This window comes from Lactuca sativa, chromosome 2 (genome assembly GCF_002870075.4).
Source record: "Lactuca sativa cultivar Salinas chromosome 2, Lsat_Salinas_v11, whole genome shotgun sequence".
Classification (NCBI taxonomy): Eukaryota; Viridiplantae; Streptophyta; class Magnoliopsida; order Asterales; family Asteraceae; genus Lactuca; species Lactuca sativa.
Genome location: NC_056624.2, coordinates 216,381,589 through 216,406,942, shown reverse-complemented (window position 1 = coordinate 216,406,942; position 25,354 = coordinate 216,381,589). Strand labels below are relative to the sequence as shown.

The 25,354-nt window shown below is 35.4% G+C and overlaps 5 protein-coding genes and 1 long non-coding RNA gene across 7 annotated transcripts; 4 read left to right on the top strand and 2 right to left on the bottom strand.

The window, feature by feature from the left end:
- The first annotated feature begins 7,693 nt into the window (after positions 1-7,693).
- Positions 7,694-8,533, top strand: LOC111905720 (wound-induced basic protein). The gene is made up of 2 exons (XM_023901443.3): positions 7,694-7,831; positions 8,294-8,533. Exons 1-2 carry the CDS (start codon positions 7,761-7,763, stop codon positions 8,361-8,363), a joined length of 141 nt encoding a protein of 46 aa, XP_023757211.1. The 5' UTR covers positions 7,694-7,760; the 3' UTR covers positions 8,364-8,533.
- A 157-nt stretch (positions 8,534-8,690) lies between these two features.
- Positions 8,691-9,502, bottom strand: LOC111905719 (17.6 kDa class I heat shock protein-like). The gene has a single exon (XM_023901442.2). It carries the CDS (start codon positions 9,435-9,437, stop codon positions 8,886-8,888), a length of 552 nt encoding a protein of 183 aa, XP_023757210.1. The 5' UTR covers positions 9,438-9,502; the 3' UTR covers positions 8,691-8,885.
- A 1,631-nt stretch (positions 9,503-11,133) lies between these two features.
- LOC111905721 (7-deoxyloganetic acid glucosyltransferase) lies at positions 11,134-13,429 on the top strand. Its single transcript, XM_023901444.3, has 2 exons — positions 11,134-12,099; positions 12,458-13,429. The coding sequence occupies exons 1-2, from the start codon at positions 11,586-11,588 to the stop codon at positions 13,387-13,389; spliced, it is 1,446 nt and encodes a 481-aa protein (XP_023757212.1). The 5' UTR covers positions 11,134-11,585; the 3' UTR covers positions 13,390-13,429.
- A 385-nt stretch (positions 13,430-13,814) lies between these two features.
- Positions 13,815-15,663, top strand: LOC111905722 (7-deoxyloganetic acid glucosyl transferase). The gene is made up of 2 exons (XM_023901445.3): positions 13,815-14,538; positions 14,647-15,663. The coding sequence occupies exons 1-2, from the start codon at positions 14,043-14,045 to the stop codon at positions 15,576-15,578; spliced, it is 1,428 nt and encodes a 475-aa protein (XP_023757213.1). The 5' UTR covers positions 13,815-14,042; the 3' UTR covers positions 15,579-15,663.
- Positions 15,664-16,533: 870 nt separating this feature from the next.
- Positions 16,534-18,089, bottom strand: LOC111905723 (UDP-glycosyltransferase 76C2). The gene has a single exon (XM_023901446.3). It carries the CDS (start codon positions 17,957-17,959, stop codon positions 16,604-16,606), a length of 1,356 nt encoding a protein of 451 aa, XP_023757214.1. The 5' UTR covers positions 17,960-18,089; the 3' UTR covers positions 16,534-16,603.
- A 2,694-nt stretch (positions 18,090-20,783) lies between these two features.
- Positions 20,784-24,864, top strand: LOC111905724 (uncharacterized). 2 transcript variants are annotated; one of them, XR_006188862.2, is made up of 7 exons: positions 20,784-20,993; positions 21,921-22,438; positions 22,740-23,188; positions 23,266-23,392; positions 23,465-23,767; positions 24,115-24,221; positions 24,308-24,864. It is a non-coding gene; the product is annotated as an uncharacterized LOC111905724 (long non-coding RNA). The 2 variants fall into 2 exon arrangements; XR_008230043.1 differs by having other exon boundaries at positions 23,266-23,767.
- Positions 24,865-25,354: the final 490 nt, after the last annotated feature.

Genomic DNA, 25,354 nt, shown 5'->3' with positions numbered 1-25,354 from the left:
ACCGGGGTGGTAAAGTATCTCACAGTCATAGTCTTTAAGTAATTCCAGCCAGCGTCGTTGCCTCGTATTCAATTCCTTCTGATTAAAGAGATATTGGAGACTCTTATGATCCGTGAAAAGTTTGCACTTCGTGCCATAGAGGTAATGCCTCCATATTTTCAGAGCGAAAACTACCGATGCCAACTCCAAATCATGAGTTGGGTAATTCTTTTCATGCTCTTTCAGTTGTCGAGACGCATATGCTATCACCTTTTCTCTTTGGGTCAAAACACAACCCAATCCAACCCCAGACGCATCGCTATAGACAGCGAAGTCTTCAACTCCATCGGGTAGAGAAAGTATCGGTGCCTCGCATAGTTTCTTCTTTAGCTTCTCGAATGCTTCTTTATGCTTCTCACTCCAAGCATAAATAGCTCCTTTGTGGGTCAAAGCTGACAATGGACTAGCGATCGAAGAAAAGCCTTGGATAAACCTTCGGTAATATCCAGCTAATCCCAAAAAGCTTCGAATCTCCGTGGGACTTTTCGGTTGCTCCCACTTTGTCACAGCTTCAATCTTTGCTGGATCAACCATTATCCCTTCTTGGTTGACCACGTGACCCAAGAATTGGACTTCACGAATCCAAAAATCACATTTGGAGAACTTTGCATACAACTTCTCCTTCTTCAAGACTTCCAACACTTCTCGCAAGTGTCTGCCATGCTCCTCTTGGCTTTTCGAGTAAATCAGAATGTCGTCTATGAACACTATCACGGATTTATCAAGGAAAGGATTACAAACCCTATTCATCAAATCCATGAACGCTGCCGGAGCATTGGTTAGTCCAAACGACATAACCAAGAACTCGTAGTGTCCATATCTAGTTCTGAATGCAGTCTTCTCGATATCTTGCTCTCTTACTTTTAGCTGATGATATCCTGACCTTAGATCGATCTTCGAGAAATAGCTCGAACCTTGCAATTGATCAAACAGGTCATCAATCCTTGGCAACAAATATCTATTCTTTATGGTTGCCTTGTTCAGCTCTCGGTAATCAATGCACATTCTCATACTTCCATCTTTCTTCTTCACAAATAACACCGGAGCTCCCCAGGGTGATGAACTAGGTCTAATGAAACCTTTGTCCAATAACTCCTGAAGTTGCATCATTATCTCCTTCATCTCCGTTGGTGCTAATAGGCCGCGACAGAAAAACTTCGTTATAAATTCATAACTTCTTCGTTTGACGTCTGTTCTCGCCTAACTTTTTATCGCTTCGATACCAACAATGAGATCTTCGATTCTCATTTAGATTGCTTCGGCTAAAAACCGCTCGATCTCAAATCGAGTATTTCATGCTGCACACCGCTAAGTCGAAACTTCGATAAATCATAACTTCCTCATACGAAGTCAGATTTGGGCGTTCTATATATATTCGAAAACCTCGTTTCAACTACTACAACATTATCCAAAGATATTAAGTTTACTTTACACTTAAATTTTGACACTTATTTTTATTCTTAATTAATCAACCACATAATTAAGCAATTAAGCACAAAACACATAATACTCAAATAATACATTCTTATTATTTCAAAACGGGTTACAAAGGTTAACCTAGACTATCACATTGCTAAAAACGGCAAGCCCGAAAACACAGGCGTTACAGTACTGGCATCACATTTGGCTCTAACCAATCCTACGATCTTCCAAGTATTACAGATGTTGAGGCCCACTCATAGCCTTTCACCCTACCATGCAACAATCTAAATTATCCTAGATGATGCCATGAGCCAACTCATAGACTTCCGTCACTAGTACCACCGCCTACCGACCGAGTGAATGCTACGACTACTCCGCAGTCTTATAATACTTCCACAACCGCATCCTATCCTAGTGAATGCTATGGATGCTCCGCAGTCTTACATCACATTCACAGCCACACACTAACATGGTGAATGGTACGGCCGCTCCGCAATCTTACATCACTTCCACAACCACACACTATCCTGGTGAATGCTACGGCTGCTCCGCAATCTTACATCACTTCCATAACCACACACTATCTTCGTGAATGCTACGGATGCTCCGTAGTCTTACATCACTTCCACAAATCACACACTATCCTGGTGAATGCTACGACTGCTTCGTATTCTTACATTACTCTCGTAACTAAACACTAACCAAAAACACTACGAGTCAAAACCTTGCCTACTGAACTCTATCATGTGTTCATGTCGTGCTTTAGACCACAAAACCTTCATTAGACAAGAACAGGAAGAGAGGTCCTAACACAACCCTCGACCTGAACCTAACCATGAATCCATATCATTTGCTCCGATGCTCGTCACTGACCAAAGAACACTATTTCTTGCTTAACTTTGAACCCTCTCACAACCAGAATTGGCTCTCTCGTTGATTGACCTTCCCAGTTAATCCTTAATCAAACAATATCTTATCAGCACTACCCGATTAGCCGTTTAAGGTCTCGTCTTCCAAACGATAGTATGCTCCACACTTATATTACTGACCTATCTTGGATTCTTCCTAGCCTCAAGGAACCCTGACACTCCCTCCAGATATATCGATCCAAAACTATAACGTGGGCATAAATTCTAAAGTGGCTTCACACTTGTAACTATCCTTGGCAGCCCTAAGTGACCATCCCTCACTTGGATTCATCTATGTTCTGATAAATTCATATTCATTGGATTACTTGGACATCCCACAATCTTCCTACCTAATCATGTAACGCCCATGTTTCTAGGCTAAGCGTTATCTTAACGATGAAATAGTTAGGGTCAACAGTTGTAACCTATTTTGAAGTAATGAAGATGAATTATTTGAGTATTATATGAATTATGTGCATTTTACTTGCTATTAACGACGTAATAAAATAATAATAAAAATAAGCGTCAAAAAGAAATAATAGATAGACCAAATATCTATGAAGAAAATTGAAGTAGTCGTAACAAGGATTTTGGGGATATAAGGAACGCTGAAATCCGACTTATAACAAAGAAGTTATGACATGTCGAAATTTTGCTGCAAAATCGACACGACACCGGGAATCGTAAAAGGTGAGTTTACGATAAAATACGTTTTAGATTTAGCGATCTAAACGAAAGTCGTAGTTTACGTTAAACCGAGAGCCCGCATAAAAATAACGTCAAAATCTGACTTCGTATGAGGAAGTTATGGTTTTTTTAAGATTTAGCATAGTAGTGCACAACCCAGAATTCAAATTTTAGATCGACCAATTTTTAGTCGACACAATCTAAATAAGAATCGAAGATCTCGTTAATAAAAACTCAACGATATAAGGACAGATGAAAATGGACGTCGAATGACAAAGTTATGAAATTTTAACAGACTTTACCTGTCCAGGCCAGTTAAAATATAACTTTAAAAAAAATTCTAAATTAGCCAATAGAGTCTAAACGAAAGTCGTAGAGTACGTCGCCACCTACGTGTGGACATAAAAAACATCAAAAACGGAGATCTTATGCGAAAGTTATGAAATTTAGAAGTCGGGAATAGGCTGTTGCGAAGAGGGTGACGTGGCAAAATCCTGACCCTTGCTTGTTCCCTATGGCCTCGCATCTGGAGCTGACACCTGCCCCTTCGTACGTGCAGCGTACCCCGAGTTTTGAATCATCACTTTAACAAGTGAGTGCATAGTTACTTTCATCTTATATATATATATATATATATATATATATATATATATATATATATATATATATATATAAATTACATGTTATGTGTGCATATTATCTGTGTACTTGATATTTATGATGGATGAACAAAATATACATGTTTTACTTGATTTAAATTGTATATGTATTTAATATAAATTACGTGTTATGTCTGCATATTATCTGCATATTAATCTCTTAAGCCCTTTCATCCAACACTTAGGTCTAGTCCCGCAACATCATTCTAAGTCATAAAGTTTTCACCTTTATGACTTTCCATGTCTAAAAAAGGTCCAAAAGCCAAAACCTTAACTTCTTAATCTATTAAGACATCATGACACTTTCATAGAAGGAATAGAAGGATCAAGATCACATTTTCATGGATCCTAATAACTTCATAATGGATAAAGTTCAAACTTTATCCATTAGAATGGTTCAAACCACAAAGATCTAGACTTTAAGTATCAAAGGGACCAAAAAGTGCAACTTTTTCAACTTAATCCATTAAATTTAAGTCTCTAACCTTCATATCTGAATCACAATGATGTTTAGATGGATAAAGTTTCCAACTTTATCCATAACAAGGTCATAAAGTTTCATGATCAAAACTTTATGCACCAAAATGACCAAAATCTCATAACATCCAAAACTAGCTAGATCTAAAAAATGCATCATCAAGATTCAAACTTTATACCTTTAGAAGAGAGATAAAGGTAAACAAAGTCCAGATCTACAAGCTCCAATGCAAACAACACTTCTCCAAGAAATTCCTTCTTCTCCAAGGTGCACCATGCATACTCCAAAGCACTCAAAAACACCTTCTTTTAGCTCATGCACAAGGCTCAAACTAGGGTTAGGGTTTCATGAGAGGGTGTTGGAGAGGTGGAGGGTGAGAATCAAATGGTTTTGGGGGAGTTAAGGAGCTTAAATATGGCTCAATACACAAAAATAGGGTTTGGGCACTGATCGCGTACGCCCTGTGTACTCCTAGTACGCCAAACGTACTCCCCCACTGTACCCCCATCGTACTCAGCTTAACCCAAACCGTCCAAGCTTCAAACGATCATAACTTATTTGTTTCAACTCCGATTTTGACGATCTTTATATCCACAGAAAGGCATTAAGGAGCTTTGCAACCCTATCTAATTACTTTTTCCATAAAACACATCGAACTAAAATCCATAATTCATAAAAGAAGTATGAAACACTACTTTCCCAGTTGACCCTTTGACTCCACAACACAAACTGAACTATTGGATCACATATCAACAACACCCACATCCAAATGGGCCTAAATCTCTCTTCCCCAAAGCCCGAAGCCTTATGATACTTGATCTTTGGGTTACGGCCCCGAATTATAAAACGACCCGAAACAGGGTGTTACATCGAAACCTTAATCACACTTCCTAAATCTAAAATTTCAAGAAAAATTTGTTTTCTATTGAAATTATAATAATTAAACAAAAATAGCAAATGAAAAATAATACAATAAAAATTTTATTAAAATATGAATCTTATATAATTATTTGATGTTTAATGCAAGGCTGCCGATATATCGATGCATCAACTTTTATGTGTACATGTTCTAATGAACAAAACTGGATGATTGCAAATTGTTGTAATTTATATATCATAAAGTTAACTATGAACTTTCTAATGTATGTTCAACTTCCATGTCTTATTGTTCGACTATGCACATAGGTAGAAACTATCTGACACAAAACAGTCTGTGAAAAGGCCATAACGAACTAGGTAGCACCTAAAGGAAACTAATTACCGCACTTAAACTATTTCCAGAAACAAATAGTCGCCGCTCGCTGCTTTGCGCGGGTAAATGACTAGTAATAGATAAAAGCATAATTATAAGCATGAAATTTTTTAAGTTGAACTTTGGCGTTTATATTGATAAAGTTACATTTCGACGTAAAAAAACATGAATGGAAAAAACACGTACATAATCTAATGCCTTGTGACAAGATGTAAAAAGCATAATCCTCCTTCGGCAGTAATCTCAAGCAACATAATGTTGTTTATCTTATTTGCTAACTCATATGGGTTTATATAATCATTCTCCAACTTCAAAAATGCACATTATTTGCTACAAAACATTGAAACTATTAATTACCAAGAATACCCCTTGTTCAAATATGAAGCATGATCTCGACAATTATAAAGCAGAGAAATTTTGTTAACCATATTGAATGCAATCAATACCTTAAAATGATTACTAATTGGTTTCAATCTCCATAGTGTGCAAACAGTGAAATCATTATTTGGTTTAGGTCATTAATAAAAAAAATAATTCCTAGTAAAAAAATGTTAAAAACCTTTTGTGAACATCTAAAAGTGTTAAAAATAACATGTATTCACCACATCTCTCCATGACCGTAGAAGGCTCTTCTAATCTTTGAGAGCACATTGGGGACTTTCTTTAAACAAAATTGTTCCTCTCCTTTTATATTATAAAAATAAAGTTGTAAAGACGTAATGGCGGTGAAGTGGTTTCTTTTTCTTAACCATCACTCTGATTACCCAAAAAATGATTCACACTAAAATTTGCAAACAATACAAAAATCGAGCATCATGGTCTTTTATTTGTTTAATTCATAAAAAATTATAATTGATAAATGATAAAATACCATAATTATAGGAAGAAAAGCCATCTAATTCAACCTCTTGAATTAAGTCCTATGAAAACAAGTATACAATCAACATCCTTCATTTCGTATATCTATAAAACAATTATTTGCATAAGGAAATGTATAAATTTTCAAAAAAGAACCTCAATATGCTTGCCAATAATCTCTTCATTCATAATTTATCTCATATTCCAGATTTTAAAACGGTGATTCTGATAACATTTTTTGAATTTTAGTAAGAAAATCTACATAAGTAGCCCACCTATGAAAATTAATAAAGTTCTAATTACATTTTCACTATAGAACAATAAAGCTCTGATTCAGGAATCCTACTAACTTTTTGGTTTCCTCGTTTCTACTATCTTCCTTCACAATCTATCTATACCCTAAACAAATTAATGGACTTTTATTTAGGGTTTTTTTAGTGAAACGTGATTTTTACAGTAGGGTAGAGGAGGACCGATGAGATGTAGGGAGAAGCAAAGACCGAAGATTCCAAACGTGATTGAGGGAAAAAAACATATCCATACTCTGTTTGGAGTTTTTAGAGAGAGAGAGAGAGAGAGAGAGAGAGAGAGAGAGAGAGAGAGATGGATAAAAAAAAGGAGAACGTGTGTATGGCGGTTTCAGAGAAGCCGATTACGATGCAAATGAAGCCCCAACTCCAAGCCATAAAACCACAAAACCAACAGCTTGAAACTTATATTGTAGGCAAGTCAATTCAAAATTAACTGTATATATAATGGAGATAGGGAATATACATTACAACCTCACCTAAGCGTAGGTACTAAACTTCTAAAATATGTCGTTAAACACGCTAAATATACCCGGTTTGGTTTCACTTGGTAAATATATCATCCTCTATAACATTTCTTTCTTTCATTATCGTTTTACCATCTCTGTTTTCTTTCCTCAATTATCGTTTATTACTTCACCCAAGTGAACATTACTAAACCCTAAACTTAAACCCTAAACCCTAAATTTAAACCCTAAACCCTAATCCTAAACCCTAAACCCTAAACCCGAAACCCTAAACCCTAAACCTAAACCCTAAACCTTAAATCTAAACCCTAAACCCTATTGTGTCGATCTTGAATTTACATCTTGAATTATTAATTGTGAATCCATTAACCGTAATCTTTATATAGTAAAACAATGTATTTTCAAGAAGTTTAGTACCTAAGCTTATATTGGACTATAATGTTATTCCCTTTTCCCATATATAATATTATAATCTGCTAAAAGTCCAACCCAATTTGTTGTTTATAGGTTTAATATTTTAATGGGCTAAAACTCTTTAGAAGCGAAAGTAACCCGGGTTTGGGTTCGACCCGATTTGCTCTTCCTTTACATATACATATAGAGGGTTGGGTTCTCTAGAAATTAGGGTTTAACGATAACAAGTCTGAAAAAAGTTTCATCGAAATAGCACCAATCTGCAGCAATGATCTACGACGTCAACTCTCCGTTGTTCCGTTCCTTCCTCAGCCAGAAGGGAGGCTCAGCTGATAAAAGGTACTGCTCGTTTCATGGATCTTGAATTTGGTAATGAGATTTGTGTATTTTATGTTTTTCTTTTGCAATTAGTCGGCTTCGTATTATGTGATTCGAGTATTCTTTGGTTTGCTTATTTGCTATTTTGATTCATACGCGTTATCTGTAAATGATTTCGTCAAGATGTTTTATTTTGCTCAGGTGATAAAGATGATTAAGTTTATATACGCATATCGTGTCTTACAGGTTTCAGTTTTAACATGTAGATTTCAGCCATGCTTGATAAGTTTTTTGCGATTCATCTATGATAAAACATTCATTGTTCATGCTTCGGGTAGCGAAATAAATAAATGTAGGGCTTAGGGCTGTTGATTGACGGATGCTTTTAGGGCTGGAGTTGTAGATCTAACATTGTGAACCAATTATTTATGTATTTCAGATTATGTTTTTTTACTTGTTAATCCTATCTGCTTTTTTGTTCAGGAAAATGGAGGAGAGGCCAAAGGAGCAAAAGCCAAAGGCAAATGAAAACAAGCCTGTCATGAATGAGTAATGCTGTCTTTTCAACTAAACACATATACATGGTGTATGTCATATCTTTCTTTGTATTTTGTTCATGGAGTTTTATGATATAGCTGGTATCATGTCTGTTATGAGGTCATTATCTTCATCACTTTTTGACTGTTTGATATTTCTTTTGTAATGATCTTTGTTCGGGATTTAGATTTTTCTAGTACTCAAGTTACAAACTTTATCTCAGGTTTAACAAAATACTTTAAAAATATATACCTCAAGATGTGATTATCCTGTAAAACAAACAATAACCGATATTGCGATTGGCCAATTGAAACAAGTTGCTGTATAATTTACATGTTAGATCTGAAAAATTAAAAGGATTTATAAGGTTTCTCATGTCACCCTCAATTGTGAATATATACTTTTACAATAGTATATAATACAAAGCTTTTATTGACGACTTAACATAAAAAGTTAAAAGAACTTAATAACCATACAAATAATCTCACAAAACCCACACCACACTACACGACTAGATTATTACATTCTATACAAAAACCTATCCGGAGATATCAATAGCCTTCACTTCTGGCTTCTTCTCTTCCTCCTTGGGCACAGTCACTGTCAGCAAGCCGTTTTCCATTATAGCCTTTACTTGATCCATCTTTGCATTCTCTGGCAACCTGAACCTCCTGAAAAACTTCCCGGAGCTCCTCTCCACCCTATGCCACTTGTCATTCTTCTCCTCATGTTCTCTGCTCCTCTCTCCGCTTATCTGCAACACCCTTCCATCCTCAACCTCCACCTTCACCTCCTCCTTTTTCATCCCAGGCAAGTCCGCCTTAAAAACATGCGCCTCCGCCGTTTCCTTCCAATCAATTCTTGTCCCGGCGATTGCTGCTGTTTCGTGTGTAGATTCAGGGGTGTTTCCAACGGCGCTGGAGATTCCCTGAAAAGGGTCCCAGATGTCGAGGGAGAAAGGGTCATATACGCTGCTCCTCCTGCCGCCAAAGAAGCTTGGAATGACCGACATGTTTGATACTTTGAAAGGTTTATCTCTAGTGGTGTCAATTATACTGTTCTTCACTGAGACCTGAGAGGATAGAGACATAGAGTTATTTATAGGTGAGAAAAGATTGAGCCTTGAGGCGGCGATTTCCGCTTTCCAGACTTCTCTTGAAAATACACTTCTGAAAGGTTCTACAGTCTACCGGACAGAAAGAGAGCCTTCGTTTGTTCTTTATAGTTTATCCTTTAACGAAATTGGGCCATGAATCAGCCCAAACAAAGTAAAAGAAGATGACATTTCCTCTGCTACAGTCCAACTGTCAACTTGCCACCAATTTGTACTTTTTCAATCATAAAAGTTTGATTAGATGGTGAGTACTCCACGGTTTAATCACATTCATATCCTCAAGTCATGGGAACCAATTTTGGGAGAAGGTTTTAACCGTATGGCTATTGATTTTGAAGTAAAAGGACATGTTTGGAGGTGTAGTTCATTACATGAACATTACAAAAAGTTCCTAAATAATTTAATGTCAAGATAAAATAATGATATTCTAAGAATAGGGTATTACTTCTAATGCCATGTGAATGTCATCTTATATTTTTATAATGACACTTAATTTTCTTGTAATTTAGAAGGGTTGTTTGCTATGCAACGTTTATTTTTTATTTTGATTATTATCTAAAATAATCTAACTTATATAAAACTTATAATCTCACCTAACCAGTAACTCGGGTATGACTTCTAATGTGTTTTCTTTAAGAGGCCCCATTATATTTCGGTTGGCAAAGGTAATCATATTCCAGTTATTGGTTATGGCGATTCCACATCCTCCGCTAACCAAAGATACACCCTTAAAAGTGTTTGCTCCGTGTCAAACATAATAAAAAGCCTTGTTTCGGTCCATATTTTAACATTAGAAAACAAACTTTCATTAGAATTTGACCCGGTTCACTTCCACATATGTTATGCCTCTTCATGTAGTTCTCCACACAATCTTCCCGACCCCCTAGTACAAATGCTTGGGCATCTGGGATCTTCTGTTTTCAACTTTTTATGCAAATGTAATTTCCTTTTGGGTAATAAAAAAAATTTATTTTCAGTTCTTGTTCAATAGGAAAACATTGTTGTTTACATCTTCGTAGTTCGCATTCTATTACTCTCTCCATTTAACATTATACATGTGGACTGATGGACTTCACCCATTCCTTCACAATAAGGTCATAAATATTACCTTGTCTTACTAGAAGACTATTCACACTTCCTTTGGACATTCACCGTTTAAAAGGAATCGAAAATTTATACCACCTTTATACAATTTCAATATATTATACGTATATCTTAACTTAGTTCAAAAGGAAATAAAAACTCGTAAATGCATTACTGTTCGAGAATTCAACAATCCCATTTCCACAGAATATGTAACTCAACCAATATGCAATTCCAATTTTCTTGCGCATATACCCCCTCAACATGGCAAAGCCGAATATATCATATAAACTATAAATAATATGATATATACAAACCATAGTTGGAATGATCCCATGAAAACTGAGTATAATGCTTTGCTTAAACAAAATACTTTTGAGTTGGTCGGGACCTCGTGATGTCAATTTCTTTTACACTCCCAAAAAACCGATCAATTTCTTCTACACCCAAACAAAAATCTAAATAAGAAGGTATAGATAAACACTTATAAGAGGCTGGAAATAATTTCTTGTACACTTCAATCAATTTCTTCCCGTTGCCATATCATCTCCGATATAAAATCCCAGACACTTCATCATCATCAAAAGTGAAAATGAGTTGACGGGATAAAGATGTTAGGATGAAAGTGGGGGTGTAGGGTGGGGTATGGGAGATAGGGTGGGTTATTTAATATTAAAACTTTGTATATGAGAAATAAATAATGATAGGAATAAGAAAAACGATTCATTTTAATTCGACCGATGACCAAAACCGAAATAAAACCAAACTATATGGATCGTCTGAATGAAAAATAAAATAAAAACGAAACTTGCAATTTACCTAAACTATAGGGGCGAGTTATATAATTTACTCTTACATTATGTAAATTGTAACAAGCTAGCAAGCATATTATGCATGAACAAAAAATCCTCCGTACCTCAGGTCTACGGAACAAAGAGGATGATTCTCTCACATGTCATTTGCATTTTCATCAAATAAGCGAATCAACAGGAACTGAAATCAATTATATGTAATCCTAAAATCCATTCTTCAATTTGCAAAATGGATTCTCAATCAAGTTCTCCACATGTACTCATATTCCCCTTTCCGGTCCAAGGCCATGTTAGTTGTATGCTCAAACTTGCAGAGCTCCTCTGTCTCTCCGGTCTCTCTGTCACCTTCCTCAACTCCGACATCATCCACCGCCGCCTCCTCCGGTACACCGACGTCATCTCACGTTTTTCCCGGTACCCCGGTTTCAGATTTGAGACTATTTCAGATGGGCTTCCGCCTGATCACCCTCGTTCCGGTAATAGAGTTGTGGATATCTTCGATTCCATAAAAATGGTAACTAAACCCATGTTTAGAGAAATGCTTCTCCCTGGTGGTTGCTTGAATTCTGGTAAACGGCCTCCTGTTTCAAGTATTATTGCTGATGGGATTATGTGTTTCACCATTGACGTCGCTAAAGAGATGGGGATTCCCATTTATCTTTTCCGTACGGTTAGTGCTAGTTGTTTTTGGGCTTTTTACTGCATTCCGAAGCTCATAGAATCCGGCGACCTTCCGATCAAAGGTGCATCGTCTATTATCATAGAAAGTTAAAAGTTCCTTCTCTTGGTGTTTACCTTTTCTTGGGTCGAATACAACATTTTTTATGGACTCCATTCAAATTAGTTATTAATATCACTCAATTTTTCCATACGATTGAACGAAAAAAGAGGGATAATTGTTTTAAAAGATGGTGTCAAACAAATTGTTATACAACGAGAATGGTAAAAAATGCAAGAATTCATAAGTCTAAGGTTCGAGTTTGAGCATCAACTTACGATTACTTTTTGGTGTTGGCCGTGAGGCTGATTAGCGAGATGACTTTTAGCATTTTTTGAAAATTTGTAGTTATTATACTAACCCGAGTTGTTGATAATATGCAGAAGACGATGAAATGGATAGGCTTCTACTTGGTGTCACAGGGATGGAAAAGTACCTTCGGCTTCGTGACCTACCAAGTTTTTGTCGTGCAAACGACCTATCAGATAGAGCTTTCCAAGTTGTCACAACTGAGACACAAGAGACCTATCGAGCAAACGGACTCATTCTCAATACCTTTGATGATTTGGAAGAATCTGCCTTAGCTCAAATCCGCAAGCACATTCCTAACCTATACTCGATCGGACCTCTTCATGCCAACTTAAAATCCCGATTGGAAGCAAAATTGACATCACCACCTAGATCATCAAATAGTCTATGGGAGGAAGACCGAACTTGTATGACATGGTTAGACGAGCAAGCTCAAAAGTCGGTTATATATGTTAGTTTTGGAAGTATGACCATGTTGAGTAGAAATGAACTCATTGAGCTTTGGTATGGGCTTGTGAATTCTAGAAAGAAATTTTTGTGGGTTGTTCGGCCCAATTCCGTGGCAGGAGATGGCCAAAACATTCCGGCCCAATTACTAGAGGGTACGTTGGAAAGAGGGTATATGGTGAGATGGGCCCCACAAGAGGAGGTCCTAGCTCATCCCGCAGTTGGCGGATTTTTAACACACAGCGGATGGAACTCAACGTTGGAAAGCATAGTGGCTGCAGTCCCGATGATATGTTGGCCTTACTATGCGGACCAACAAGTTAATAGTAGATTAGTAGGAGAAGTGTTGAAGTTAGGGTTTGACATGAAAGACATTTGTGATAGGGTTGTTGTTGAGAAATTTATTAAGGATTTGATGGACACAAAGAGAGATGAGTTAACAAGACCGGTTGAACGAATGATGAAAATGGCTCGAAGATCGGTTGCTAAAGATGGGACTTCTTATAGTAATTTGAATCGATTGATTGAGGATATAAAAAACTCGAAGGAAAAAAGATGAATATGTAGTGTGAATTAATATAATTCATTTTGTTTCTAGATTTTAAATAACTTTCTTCTTTTCATATTTTGTAAGCGAAACTTATCGATTTGCCCTGAAGTTGTATGCATGTAACCCAACTGCTGTGAGGCGACCTTGTCATGCTAATGATAACCTTAGATCTTTCGAAACATAATTTTCATGAGTGATGTGAAAATATATATGTATATTTCTCTGTAATTGTTATATATCTTTTAGTTGGAAGTTTATATCCAAAACTGTTGTCAGCGTATACCTTTACAAAACAAATTACATTGTCAATAATCATTTCCCCAAATGAACTCAATATTTTTTATTTATGAACGTCATCTAAGTTATTTTTTAACGGCATTATTTTAGTTACTTATCAATTTGAAGTTGAAAGGTTGATAAAAAAAAGTTGCATTTTTTCATATTTAAAAAATTAAACAGGAAAGGAAAGAGACACATAAATATATCTTTATCTGCTGTGACCATCATATCTTTTCCATGATTTGGAATTGTAATTTTAACATTATCTTCTTCATCTTCCATTTCAATATAAAACATCAGGTCGCCATTGTCAAATTTCCACAGCTTCGAGTCATTAGTGTTGGCTTACTCGTCTCGATACACTCTCTCAAATTCAATTGATTATGCCTCCTCATGTCTTAATTTTCCCATTGTCAATGCAAGGCCCTTTAAATTGTATGCTCAAATTAGCAGAGCTACTCTGTCTCTCCGGCATCTCCGTCACTGTCCTCAACACCGACCACATCCAACGCTCTCTCATTCGTCATACCGATGTCTTGTCCCGATTCAGCCGCTACACTAATTTTCGATTTGAGACTATCTCCGACGGACTCCCCGACGATCATCCTCGTTCCGGCGAGCGGTTTCTGGAGATATTGGAAGGATTCAGAACTGTGACGGAGCCGGTTTTCAGAGAGATGATGGTTTCTGGATGCTTCAGTTCCAAATCCGGTTTTCCGGTGACGGTTATCATACCTGATGGATCCTTTTCGTTTGCACTTGATGTGGCTGAAGAGATTGAGATTCCTTTGATTTATTTTGAAACTGTTAGTCCTTGCGCTCTTTGGACTTATTTGTGCCTCCCTAAACTGATCCAAGCCGGCGAGGTTCCTTTCAACGGTGACCTAATTAACTTCTTTCCTTTCACCGGCGATGCACTGCAGCACTGTTTGAATTTTATTTCACATCTCTAAACAAAATTTTAACCTAATCTGATGATTGATTTAGGTAATGATTTGGATATGCCAGTCAAAAGCGTTCCAGGCACAGAAACGTTTCTCCGGCGTCGTGATCTACCATCCTTTTATCGCTGCGATGACCTTGTCAATCCTGTCATACACATCATCATGAACGAAGCTCAACATGTTCCTCGAGCTCAAGGTCTAATTATCAATACATTCGAAGCCCTAGACGCACCCATACTCGTTCACATGCGCAATCTCTGCCCAAATATTTACTCCATAGGCCCATTACATACCTTGCTCAAATCACGTCTCCAAATCGCACACAAATCCAACGTTTCAAACAGTTTATGGGAAGAAAACAGAGCTTGTCTCTCATGGCTCGACACACAACCGGAAAAATCAGTTGTTTATGTTAGTATCGGAAGCATGGCAACAATGACGGTGGACCAATTCTTTGAAATCTGGCATGGATTAGTGAACAGTGGACAGCCTTTCTTGTGGGTTAAACGTCCAGGGTCGGTTGTTGGAGAGTATGATGATGGTGAAGTTTCGAAACATCTCATGGATGAAACTAAAGAAAGGGGGTTCATGGCGACATGGGTTCCACAGGAGGAGGTCTTAGCCCATTCAGCGATTGGTGTTTTTCTAACACATAGTGGGTGGAATTCTACGATGGAGAGTATAGTGGAGAGGGTGCCCATGATTTGTTGGCCACATAATGTCGATCAACAAGTAAATAGCCGATTTGTCAGTGAGGTGTGGAAGATTGGAATAGATATAAAAGATTCATGTGATAGAGTTATAATTGAGAAAGCAGTGAAAGACGTTATTTTTCAGAGAAAAAACGAGTTTATTTCATCAGTAAAAGCGATGGCAGAATACAGTGTTCAAAGTGTTGCAGAAGGTGGATCTTCGTATATGAATTTAATTAAGCTGGTTGAAGACATTAAATCAATGGGCAATAAAGCATTGTAATCTAAATAAATATAGTCAAAGAAAAATACTAGTTTATATGTAGTTTACTATATTTGAAGAATATTTAACAGAAATTGATGAGGAAGCCATTGAAGTATGAATTATCACGCCATGTTTACTTGATATGATCCCCAATTTCTGAAGAAGAAAAAGGTCAAATGGATGATCTATTGGCCGTCTTCTTGGGACCATAGAGTAAATAGTAACTTCATCTGTAAAACATGGAAGGTGGGATGCATACGGAAGACAGATGCCATTAAAAATTCAATGGAGAAAACAATACGAGATGTTATTGGATCGAAGGGTCATGAGTTGATGATCGAAAATGTAAATAAAATGAAAAAGTTGGACAAAAAAAGTGTAAGCATAGGCGGATCATCCTATGTAATGTTGGATAATCTAGTTATCTTGATTCATCTTTAATGTTGTAGTTTACATTAACTTTATTTTTTGTGTGTGTACATTTTATTTTAGATTCAAACTTCATCTATTTCAAAAAAGTTATTAGTGATGAAATTTAATAAGAACTATTATATATTTATATGATAACCTTTTTTATAAAGTTTTTATGACAGTTTTAATGATAAACTCATTAAATAAATTTTTAGTTGTGTATCAGATGTTTTATAATTATGGGAACTATAGAATAGAAATTAAAAAGTTATCAGGGTTAAAATAAAAATTAACATTTTTTTTCATGTCAAAAATAAACTTGCACAAAATAGTTACTTATTCACATTGGAGATGAATCACATGATACTAAATTAACTTTGTTTTCTTCTTTCAAACATGAAACATATCGTGTAAGAAGACGACGACGAAATTAGGTGCATGGGATTTATTATTTTTCTTTTTAAACTTTGTATAATTTACACATTCATGAGCCTCATAAATGTGATGAAGATATGCACATAATCTTTTTAACTGTTAGCAAGGATGTGTTTTAATTAAACCGATTAAAATAAACAATAGAACTAACATAAGTACATGATCAAATGTAGTAAAGAATAGTAGATGGATATATTTTATAGAGAAACGATGAAGTCAACTAGATTCTCCAGTGATTCGTATGCAGAACCACCTTTCTCCATAGAACGATTCACCTTCTCTTGAAGATATTTAGATCTCTGTCTTATCTCACATCCTTCTTCCTCCATAATTACACTTTTCATCACTCTTCCAAACTCCTCCTCCGTCCCCTTATCCAACATCACTCCTACTCTCCAAACGTCTGTTACGTATCTAGCATTTATCGGTTGATCATAAGAACAAGGTGAACAGATCATCGGAACACCTTCACAGATGCTCTCCAATGTCGAGTTCCATCCATTATGAGTCCAAAACCCTCCTATGGCTGGATGAGCTAATACTTCTTGTTGAGGAGCCCACTTTACAATACACCCCCTTTCACCAACTTCCTCTATAAACCCTTTAGGCAAAGACTGGAGCCATTCAGACCCTGAAACCGAACCAGGCCGAACCACCCATAGGAACCGTTGCTTACTCTTTGCAAGCCCCCTAGCCATATCTCTGAACTCGGCTTTACCCATTTGAGCGATACTCCCAAAGCTCACATACACTACAGACCTAACTGGTTGCAGATCTAACCATAACATAACACTTCGATCTTGTTCTAGTAAGCTGCTAGAGGATGCTGGGAAATATTTATGAAACGGACCAAGTGGGAAAGTGGGAATACATATATTTTGGGTTATCGCACAAAATGCAGGTTCTTCGAGTTCTTTGAAGGTGTTCCATATGATTCCAGATGCCGCTTTTATAGTTCTGATCATGCTAAAGATTAACTCGAGCTCTCCCTCCTTACAATCTTCGTTAAAAATCTTTAGCATGTCTTTTTCTGTGATCGGTGAAAGGTCTGGGATCGGATCTTCTTCTTCAATTGTGGTTTTGAGGTAGCAGTTTTTAATATGAGGAAGCAAGGCTGAGTAAACAAGGATGCAGGACATGCTGCTGGTTCGTAAAACGATTCTTGGGAGATTAAGACTGTCTGCAACTGATTGAGAGAAGTACCATAGCGCATCTGAGATCACGCATGCAATTGGCTCCTCTTCTTGTAACTTTACTAAACAATCCCTCAACGGATTGATGCAGCTTTTGTTTAAGAAGTTGATGACAGAATTAGGATTATCCAGATTCAAATTCTTGTTTTTGGATTCGGACAAGCCGTCTGAGATCGATTTGAAGGTGAATTGTGGGTAGTTTGATTGGTTTGGCGAGTTGAAATGGGTGTGAATGATGGTAATCTTGAAGCCTTTTGTGTGAAGTATGTTTGCTAATTGAAGCATGGGGTTGATGTGGCCTTGAAATGGTAATGGAAAAAGCGCCAATTGGCGGTTGTTGGGCTGTGGTTCGGTGGACATGGCGGTGGCTGGTTTTTATTTCTCTCAAAGTGGGTGTTCAGAGGTAGCTATGTTGTGTTTGAGTTGATTAAAAAGAGATAGATTTATGTGTATTGCCACATGGAAGTTTGGGGAGGTCACGTGAGTCGTGTTCGACGATGCTTTTATTGTAGGATTCTTAATTCTTATGTCATCTATATATGTAGACTAAGAAACATGGAAGTTTGTGGAGCCCCGTGAGTCATGTTCACTAAAACTCATTTTACATGGAAAAAGTTATTTTATGGAAAAATATGTTTTTTTTTTTTTTTTTTTTTTTTTTAATAAATACATTTAATTTGAATGCTCAATATGGTCCTTATGGTTTGGGAGGTTGGTATCTAACTATTTTTTTTATTAACATGGAACATCCTAATAATTTTGTTTTGGTATGACTTTCGTCCATGTCTTTACCTAAAATGACTCATTTATTCTTAGTAATTTCATTTTGAATTTCCTAATTTCTTATATAGTTATTTATATTATTTTAAAATAAAAGTGAGTCTCATCCCAACTCCACCCATTTCTTGTGGGTTAAATGTCTAAGCTCAATTATTAGAGAGTATGATGATGATGTAATCTCCAAACATCTTATCGATGAAACTAAAGAAAGGGGATTCATGGCGACATGGTAAGTAGGATGAGGTCTTAGTCCATCCAAAGATTAGGGAATTTATAACACATAGTGGGTGGATTTCTATGATTGAGAGTATAGTGGATCGGTGTGTTGATGATCTATTGGCCACATAACATGGATCAACAAGTAAATGGTCGAGTTATTAGTAAGGTTAACAGCCCAAAAACCAGGATAAAATTTTTCATTTTTAAACAGGAGTGACAATCATAATATTGTTCCAAAAACCATTACATAATATCAGTGTCAAATTATCAGAGTAACAATATCAGTAAGTGTGGAAAATAGTGAAGGGAGAATCACTACAAGAAAAATGCTAAATAGCTACGGAAAGTTACTACGGAATCAAAATCCGTTGCTATTTTACTAAGGAATATGCTACAGAACGACTTGTCGTAGCTATTTTGCTACATAAATGGTTACGAAATTGCATTACGTAGCTAAATCTTAAATAGCTACGTAAAGTTGTTACAGAATCTAAATTCATAGTTATTTTAATACGGAATATGTTAAAAATGGTTGGTTGTAACTAATTTGCTACGGAAATGGCTACGGAATTGCATTCCGTAGCTAAATCTTGAATAGTTGCTACGGAATTAAAATCCATAGCTAGTTTACTACAAATAATGCTACAAGTTTTTTGGTTGTAGCTAGTTCTCTATGAAACTTGTTACAAAATCCATGTATGTAGCTAGTTGGCTACATAAATGACTACAAAATAAAAATCCATAACAAGTTAGCTATGAAATTAGGATCTGTAGCTATTTTGCTAGGAAATTTGCTACAAAATAAAATTTTGTAGCTAATCTATTATGGAATCTGTTACAAAAAGGTGAATTTGCAAAATAGCTACGAAATCAAAATCCATAGGTATTTGGCTACGGAAAATTTCGTAGTGAAATAGTTACATAATATGTTTCCGTAGCAAAATATAGAAGATTTTTGAAAAGATATATTAAAAATGCACAATTATTTTTGAAAACTCAACAACAAAAATAAAATATTATTTTTAATTGTTTTGAAATTTTAATTATAATATAATTTTTACATTATAAATATTTTAGCTTCAATTTTTAGATTTTGATGACATACATTTGCTAATTTTCTCATAATAATATTATCCCGACTTTGAAAATTATTACCTCTAAATCAAAATTTATTTACCCTCTATTGTACTAGCTGTTCTAAAAGAAAGAATTAAAATGTTTTATTTTGACTTTTTAGTTAAAAAAATGGTCAAGTAATTGTCGCATAAAGTTTTTTTCAATAATGTTTGAGTTTGTTTCAATAATGTTTCTTTAGGGGCAAATTAGTAAATTCAATAACCCCAATTTACTTCCTCACAAATTAGGGGTATTTTTGTTGAGTTCAAATCCATCGCCGGACAATGGTCAAGATCGGATCTCTTCCTCTCTCTCTCAACCTGCTGCCGCTGTCGCTCGTTGCTTAGCCACGTCGTCGCTGCTCACAACATTCCGATTTCAAGTACTGCCCCAAGCCCTAAACGATTTCATTGGTATTCTTCTATCACTATAAGCATCTGTTCTTTCATGTTAATTAGGAAGAAAATTCCATAGCTAAAGCGCTATTCTGTTTAGAAACAAAGTCTCCATGATTGACTTCTCTGTCATGCATATAAACTAACATATTGCTAGGCATAAAAGTCTCCACCACAGTAAAAGACTAAAAGTCCATCCAGGTAGATATGATTTGAAACATGATAAAGAATCCTAGTTTTATCAATCAAAAACAGAAGTTTGATAAAACATGACTTTTAGAAGTATTAACCACAAAAAAACATATTTCTTGCATTTTAAGTTTTTAACCCTAAAATTTATAGCAAATACCACTCCAAAAGATATATTTTTATTTGAAAAACTGTTGCACAAAAATATATAAAATCAGAATGATATTATTTATATATTTTATTTATTTACCATGATCAAAATTATATAAATATACTCACGTAATTGATAGTTCAGGGAGAACACGACTCGTGCGTATACAGGTAGATGAAAACAAAGAGCGAAATTCCACCTGACATTTAAAAAAAAATAATCAAATATTCAGATTAAATACACCAAAATATAATAATTTTTTCTGTTAATTTAAAGATTTTATTTGGTAAATTTGATTTCTTAGGAGAGGACCCATCAAGTCATCAACCGATCATTAAGGGCAAATGGGTCAAATAATCGGATCATATCTTCTTCCCCAAATAAGAGGTAATCGGATCATATCGATCGTATTCCTCATTCCTCAGATCAATCGGTCTTAGTACGCCATCATCGATCGGAGCTTTGTTGTTCACCGCCTGCTCCATCAACCGGTAGATTTTTCTCGACCGACTTCATCCCTACCTCGATCCTCCCTAAATTAGAGGTAACATTATTCTCTCTTCTTTTTTGCTCTATTTTTCTCGATCTCTCCATTGAATCTTTCTTCTTCGCACATCATCGCTGTCTGGTCGTCGCCGTCTATTGCTGCTTCTTCCGGTCATCTTTCTCATTGACCCTGTGCAGGTACTATCCTTGATCCTCCCTAAATCCCTTCCTCGGTTTCTCCTTCTCCACTCTTCTGTGAACTTAGCCGGTCATGATTTTGTTTCAGAACTTCTAAATCTTCCAGTGAATTTTGTTTCAGAACTAAAATTATTGTTCATTACGCATTACAGAACATTGTATCACACTCTCATACACATTTAACACATATACACCTCTACTGCTCTTTTAAAAGGATTTTGTCAACCAAATGGTTAAATTTCATATGACTTTATGTAGAAAATAAGCATACATTGTATGATGAGTTTATTGATCAAAACTAGAGACAAAAACTACATTCTGTTGTGGACTTGTGGTCTACTGATGATAGAATTAAGATAACTTGGTGATGAAAACTAGATTATGCAGTAACTATGCTTTTGTGTGGTACATCACATTACAAACACCTCACTCATATTTTCTTTTTTACCTTAAGCATCAGAATCTTGTAATTTACTCCAATGCTTATACCAAGCCCTCCAAATTTCAATGTTTAACAACTCATGAAGATGTTTTCCTATCCTATAATAATACATTGTGCATTCTATACATGTATAATATGACCTTGTTAGTTGATGAAAAAGATGACTCTTGAAAAGAATGTATTTGATCGATCAAGTCAAGACTCGAGAATAAATAGAATACAAGATGGGACAATCATAAGGTCCTATAATGTGATGTGCATTCATTGTGTTGTTTAATTTGATGTTACTTTACTAGATGGCATATTCTTTGTTTGTAAAATGTAATCTTGCACTTTTTTACTTAGATGAAGATAAGGAGACTCAGCTCTCATTTTGGAGTCCACTGTTGGATCTGAGCTCTTTCTTGTTAAGGTGAAGTTGATAAAAAATCAGTGTCCAGCAATGTTAATTAAAAAGCAGTCAAGTAAACAAACCATATTGTATTATTCCTGGAAGAAATTAAGGTATAAAGTACAATTAAAGTTGCTATTATAGAACTCCTAAATTAAAACACAGACACATAAAAGTAGCAACCATGACCTAGTGACCTCTAAGGTGGTAGTGAAGCTCTAAAGTACCCTAGATTGATAAATCTATGTCCCACAGATGTAATTGTAAATCTCAATATATCATTGTAGTCATTAGTTTGTTTTAATTGTAGTTTTTGTGCAACCATAGAAATCATTCCAAAGTGAATTCTCAAAATGAGCTCTTTCGGTATCACTTTATGTATAAATATTAATTAAAGGCATGAACTGTTTCAACTTTTTCTTTGCTCCAAGTTCCAATCCACTTCAGTCCAATCCAATCCAATCCAATCCAGGTGATAACAAAACCATCATGTTTAAGTTTTGTGCTTTATCTTTTATACTTACTATGACATTTTAAGTTGTTATTTTTTTTCATTTTTAAATGCAAAAATAGCAATCTACTTTCATTAAAGTATTTGCATTATACTTTTAGTTTTTGTAGTTTTCAAAGTAAAAAAGTAGGATGCTAAAATAAATAAGCAAACAAAAGTGGCATTTTAAATAAAAAGTAGTATGCTTAAATTTTTAGTAAGGTATTTCTATAATATTTGTGATCTAACAGATTTATAACTTCCTAATTATTTAAAATTTCAGGGAATATGTCACAATTCTTATTAAGAGACACATTGAAACGAAAGCAACATACAAGTGTACGTTTCATAAACAAACGCACAGATGATGTAAAATCTGCCCCATTATCTACACCCGTATTGTCGTCATAATCATCCCGTACCACATTATCATCTGTTGGTAATGTATCTGCCCCAACATTTGTTTCACATGTTGGTGCCACATCATCAACACATGCATCATCCATACCTACATCATCCAACCAGTCATTCTTACCTACATCATCGACCCAATCATCTGTATCTACATCTATCCAATCATTTACACATGCATCTACTACATCATCTGGTACCTAGATCCACAACAAATTGTAGTGAATCGGTTGACGAAAATGTTGGCGTTCAACATCAAGGGTATTTACTTGGATCTACAGGACTGGATGGGCGTCTATATATTGGAGTGCAAGATAAGGAGTAAGTTAAAATTCTTACATTTTTATCAACATTGAGCTTCAAGAATTTTACAATGCGGTTGATTTTTTCTTTTGTAGGTTATTTTCTTCGGGCCCATGTTCTTCCGTTATCTATGAATCCTTTGGTGAAAGAGCTGATTTAAATGGGTATAGCTGGGCAACTTTAAGTGACGAGACAAAACTCCTTTATTGGGACGAGTTTCATGTATGTATCTCATTTATGAAATTATTAGGTACTTATTAACTAAAAAACTCATCTTTATATTTTGTATTGTAGAAAAAGTGCCATTGGGATGATGCAAAAACTCCGTTAGTCCAAGCTTGTTGGGAAAATAAGGCAAAGGAAAGATATAAACAATATATCTACAATATAAGCTCAAAATGGAAAAAGTCGACTCTAAAAAAAACCTGTTAATATAACATCAGAAGTGTGGACATCCTGGACTGCAAGATGGAATACTGAAGACTTCAAGAAGAAATCAGAACAAAAAAAAATAGGCGTAGAGGTGTAGCTGATGGACAAGCCCTTTCTACGCATACCGGTGGATCGGCTTCTCATTCTAAAATTGCTTCTGATTTAGTAAGTACCCATTTAATTTTATATTATAGCAATGTACTTTCATTTAGAAATACCATTATCTAGTTCTATTTTGATTTTTATAAGGACTAAGCATAAATACATAAAATAGCAACGTGCTTTCATTTAGTTGTATGTTATTTTATTTTTCATTTTTCAAGAGTGGAGCCTAAATGCAAAAAATAGCAATCTACTTTCATTTACTTTTGTATCATAGCAATCTAGTTCCATTTTGATTTTTAAATGGGTTTAGCCTAAAAGTAAGTTGCTATTTTTTCATTTTTAAATATCTAAGCCTAAATGTAAAATAACAATCTACTTTAATATTGATTTTTTTTGTATATATGTAGAAGAAGCTTTGGGGACATGATCCGACACACCATGACTATTCTTGTATACACACACTAAGAATTACGATGGAGTGACTTTTTTAGTTGACAAAGCTAAAAGAATTCATGTAAGTTTTATTTTTAATAATTTCATGTAAGTTTTATATTGATTTTTTTGTATAAGTTTTATCTCAACACAATTATAAAATTATAGGATGATTTTATGGAATGATGTGATCGGTTGGAAGCAATAGGAATGGAAATTGATGAAGACAAACTATTTTATGATGTTGTTGGGGGACATGATCGAAAAAAGAGATTATATGGATTTGGCTCATATGGAAAGTGCATTCGTTCTAGTAAAGGATCTTCTGAAATGCACCGCGAACAATACGAGGATAATAATGCCGAGACAAAAGTCGAGATTGAGAATTTGAAGAAGTTAGTTGAGACGCAATGCGAACAATATGAGGATATTCAACAAAAATATGAGGATGTTCAGCAAAAATATGAGGATGCTCAGAAAAAGAATGTGGAGTTTCAGCATAAAAATGTGGATGTTCAAGCTAAGTTTGAACAACAACTCGCACAAGCAGTGAATGTCATTAACACATTGAGTGAAAAAGTCAAAAATTTTATTAATCAATGATAGAATATTATGTTGGATTAGTGTCTACGTCCATAACTATTTTGGTATGTACTTGACCCGATGGTGCATGGTCCTTTTGGGTTGCCTTCACCAAAGCAACTTGATAGGATGAATTATGGAGAGAAAGGATTAAATATGATTTATTAATATATTATGAGAATAATATATTAAAGGAGAAATCATATTGTTTAATTAATATTAGTCAAGAATTAATAAGAATTAAGTTTGTGACTAAAAGAGATTAATTAAACTTAAGGGACTGGAATTGTAATTATAAGATAATTGCAATTGGGCCATGGATTGCCTTATATTATAAGGTTGGACGAATTCTATGGGGAAACCCATTGGAAATCGTCTAAGGCCTTTAAGGAAAGGAGTCCATGGGTTGCTTAGGGCTTAAGCATCCAAATTAGGGTTTCCTTGTTAGATAACCCTAATAGCCTCACTATATATAGAACCCTTATGCTCCAAAAAACGTGGTGAACTAATTGTCTAGGGTTTCCACACGTTTTTGAGAGCCTCCTTTTCTTTTCTTCTTCATCCTCTTGCTCTTGGTGTTTGTGAACCATTAGAAGAGTGACATTTGTGACTCTAAGCTTTCTAAAGTCATTA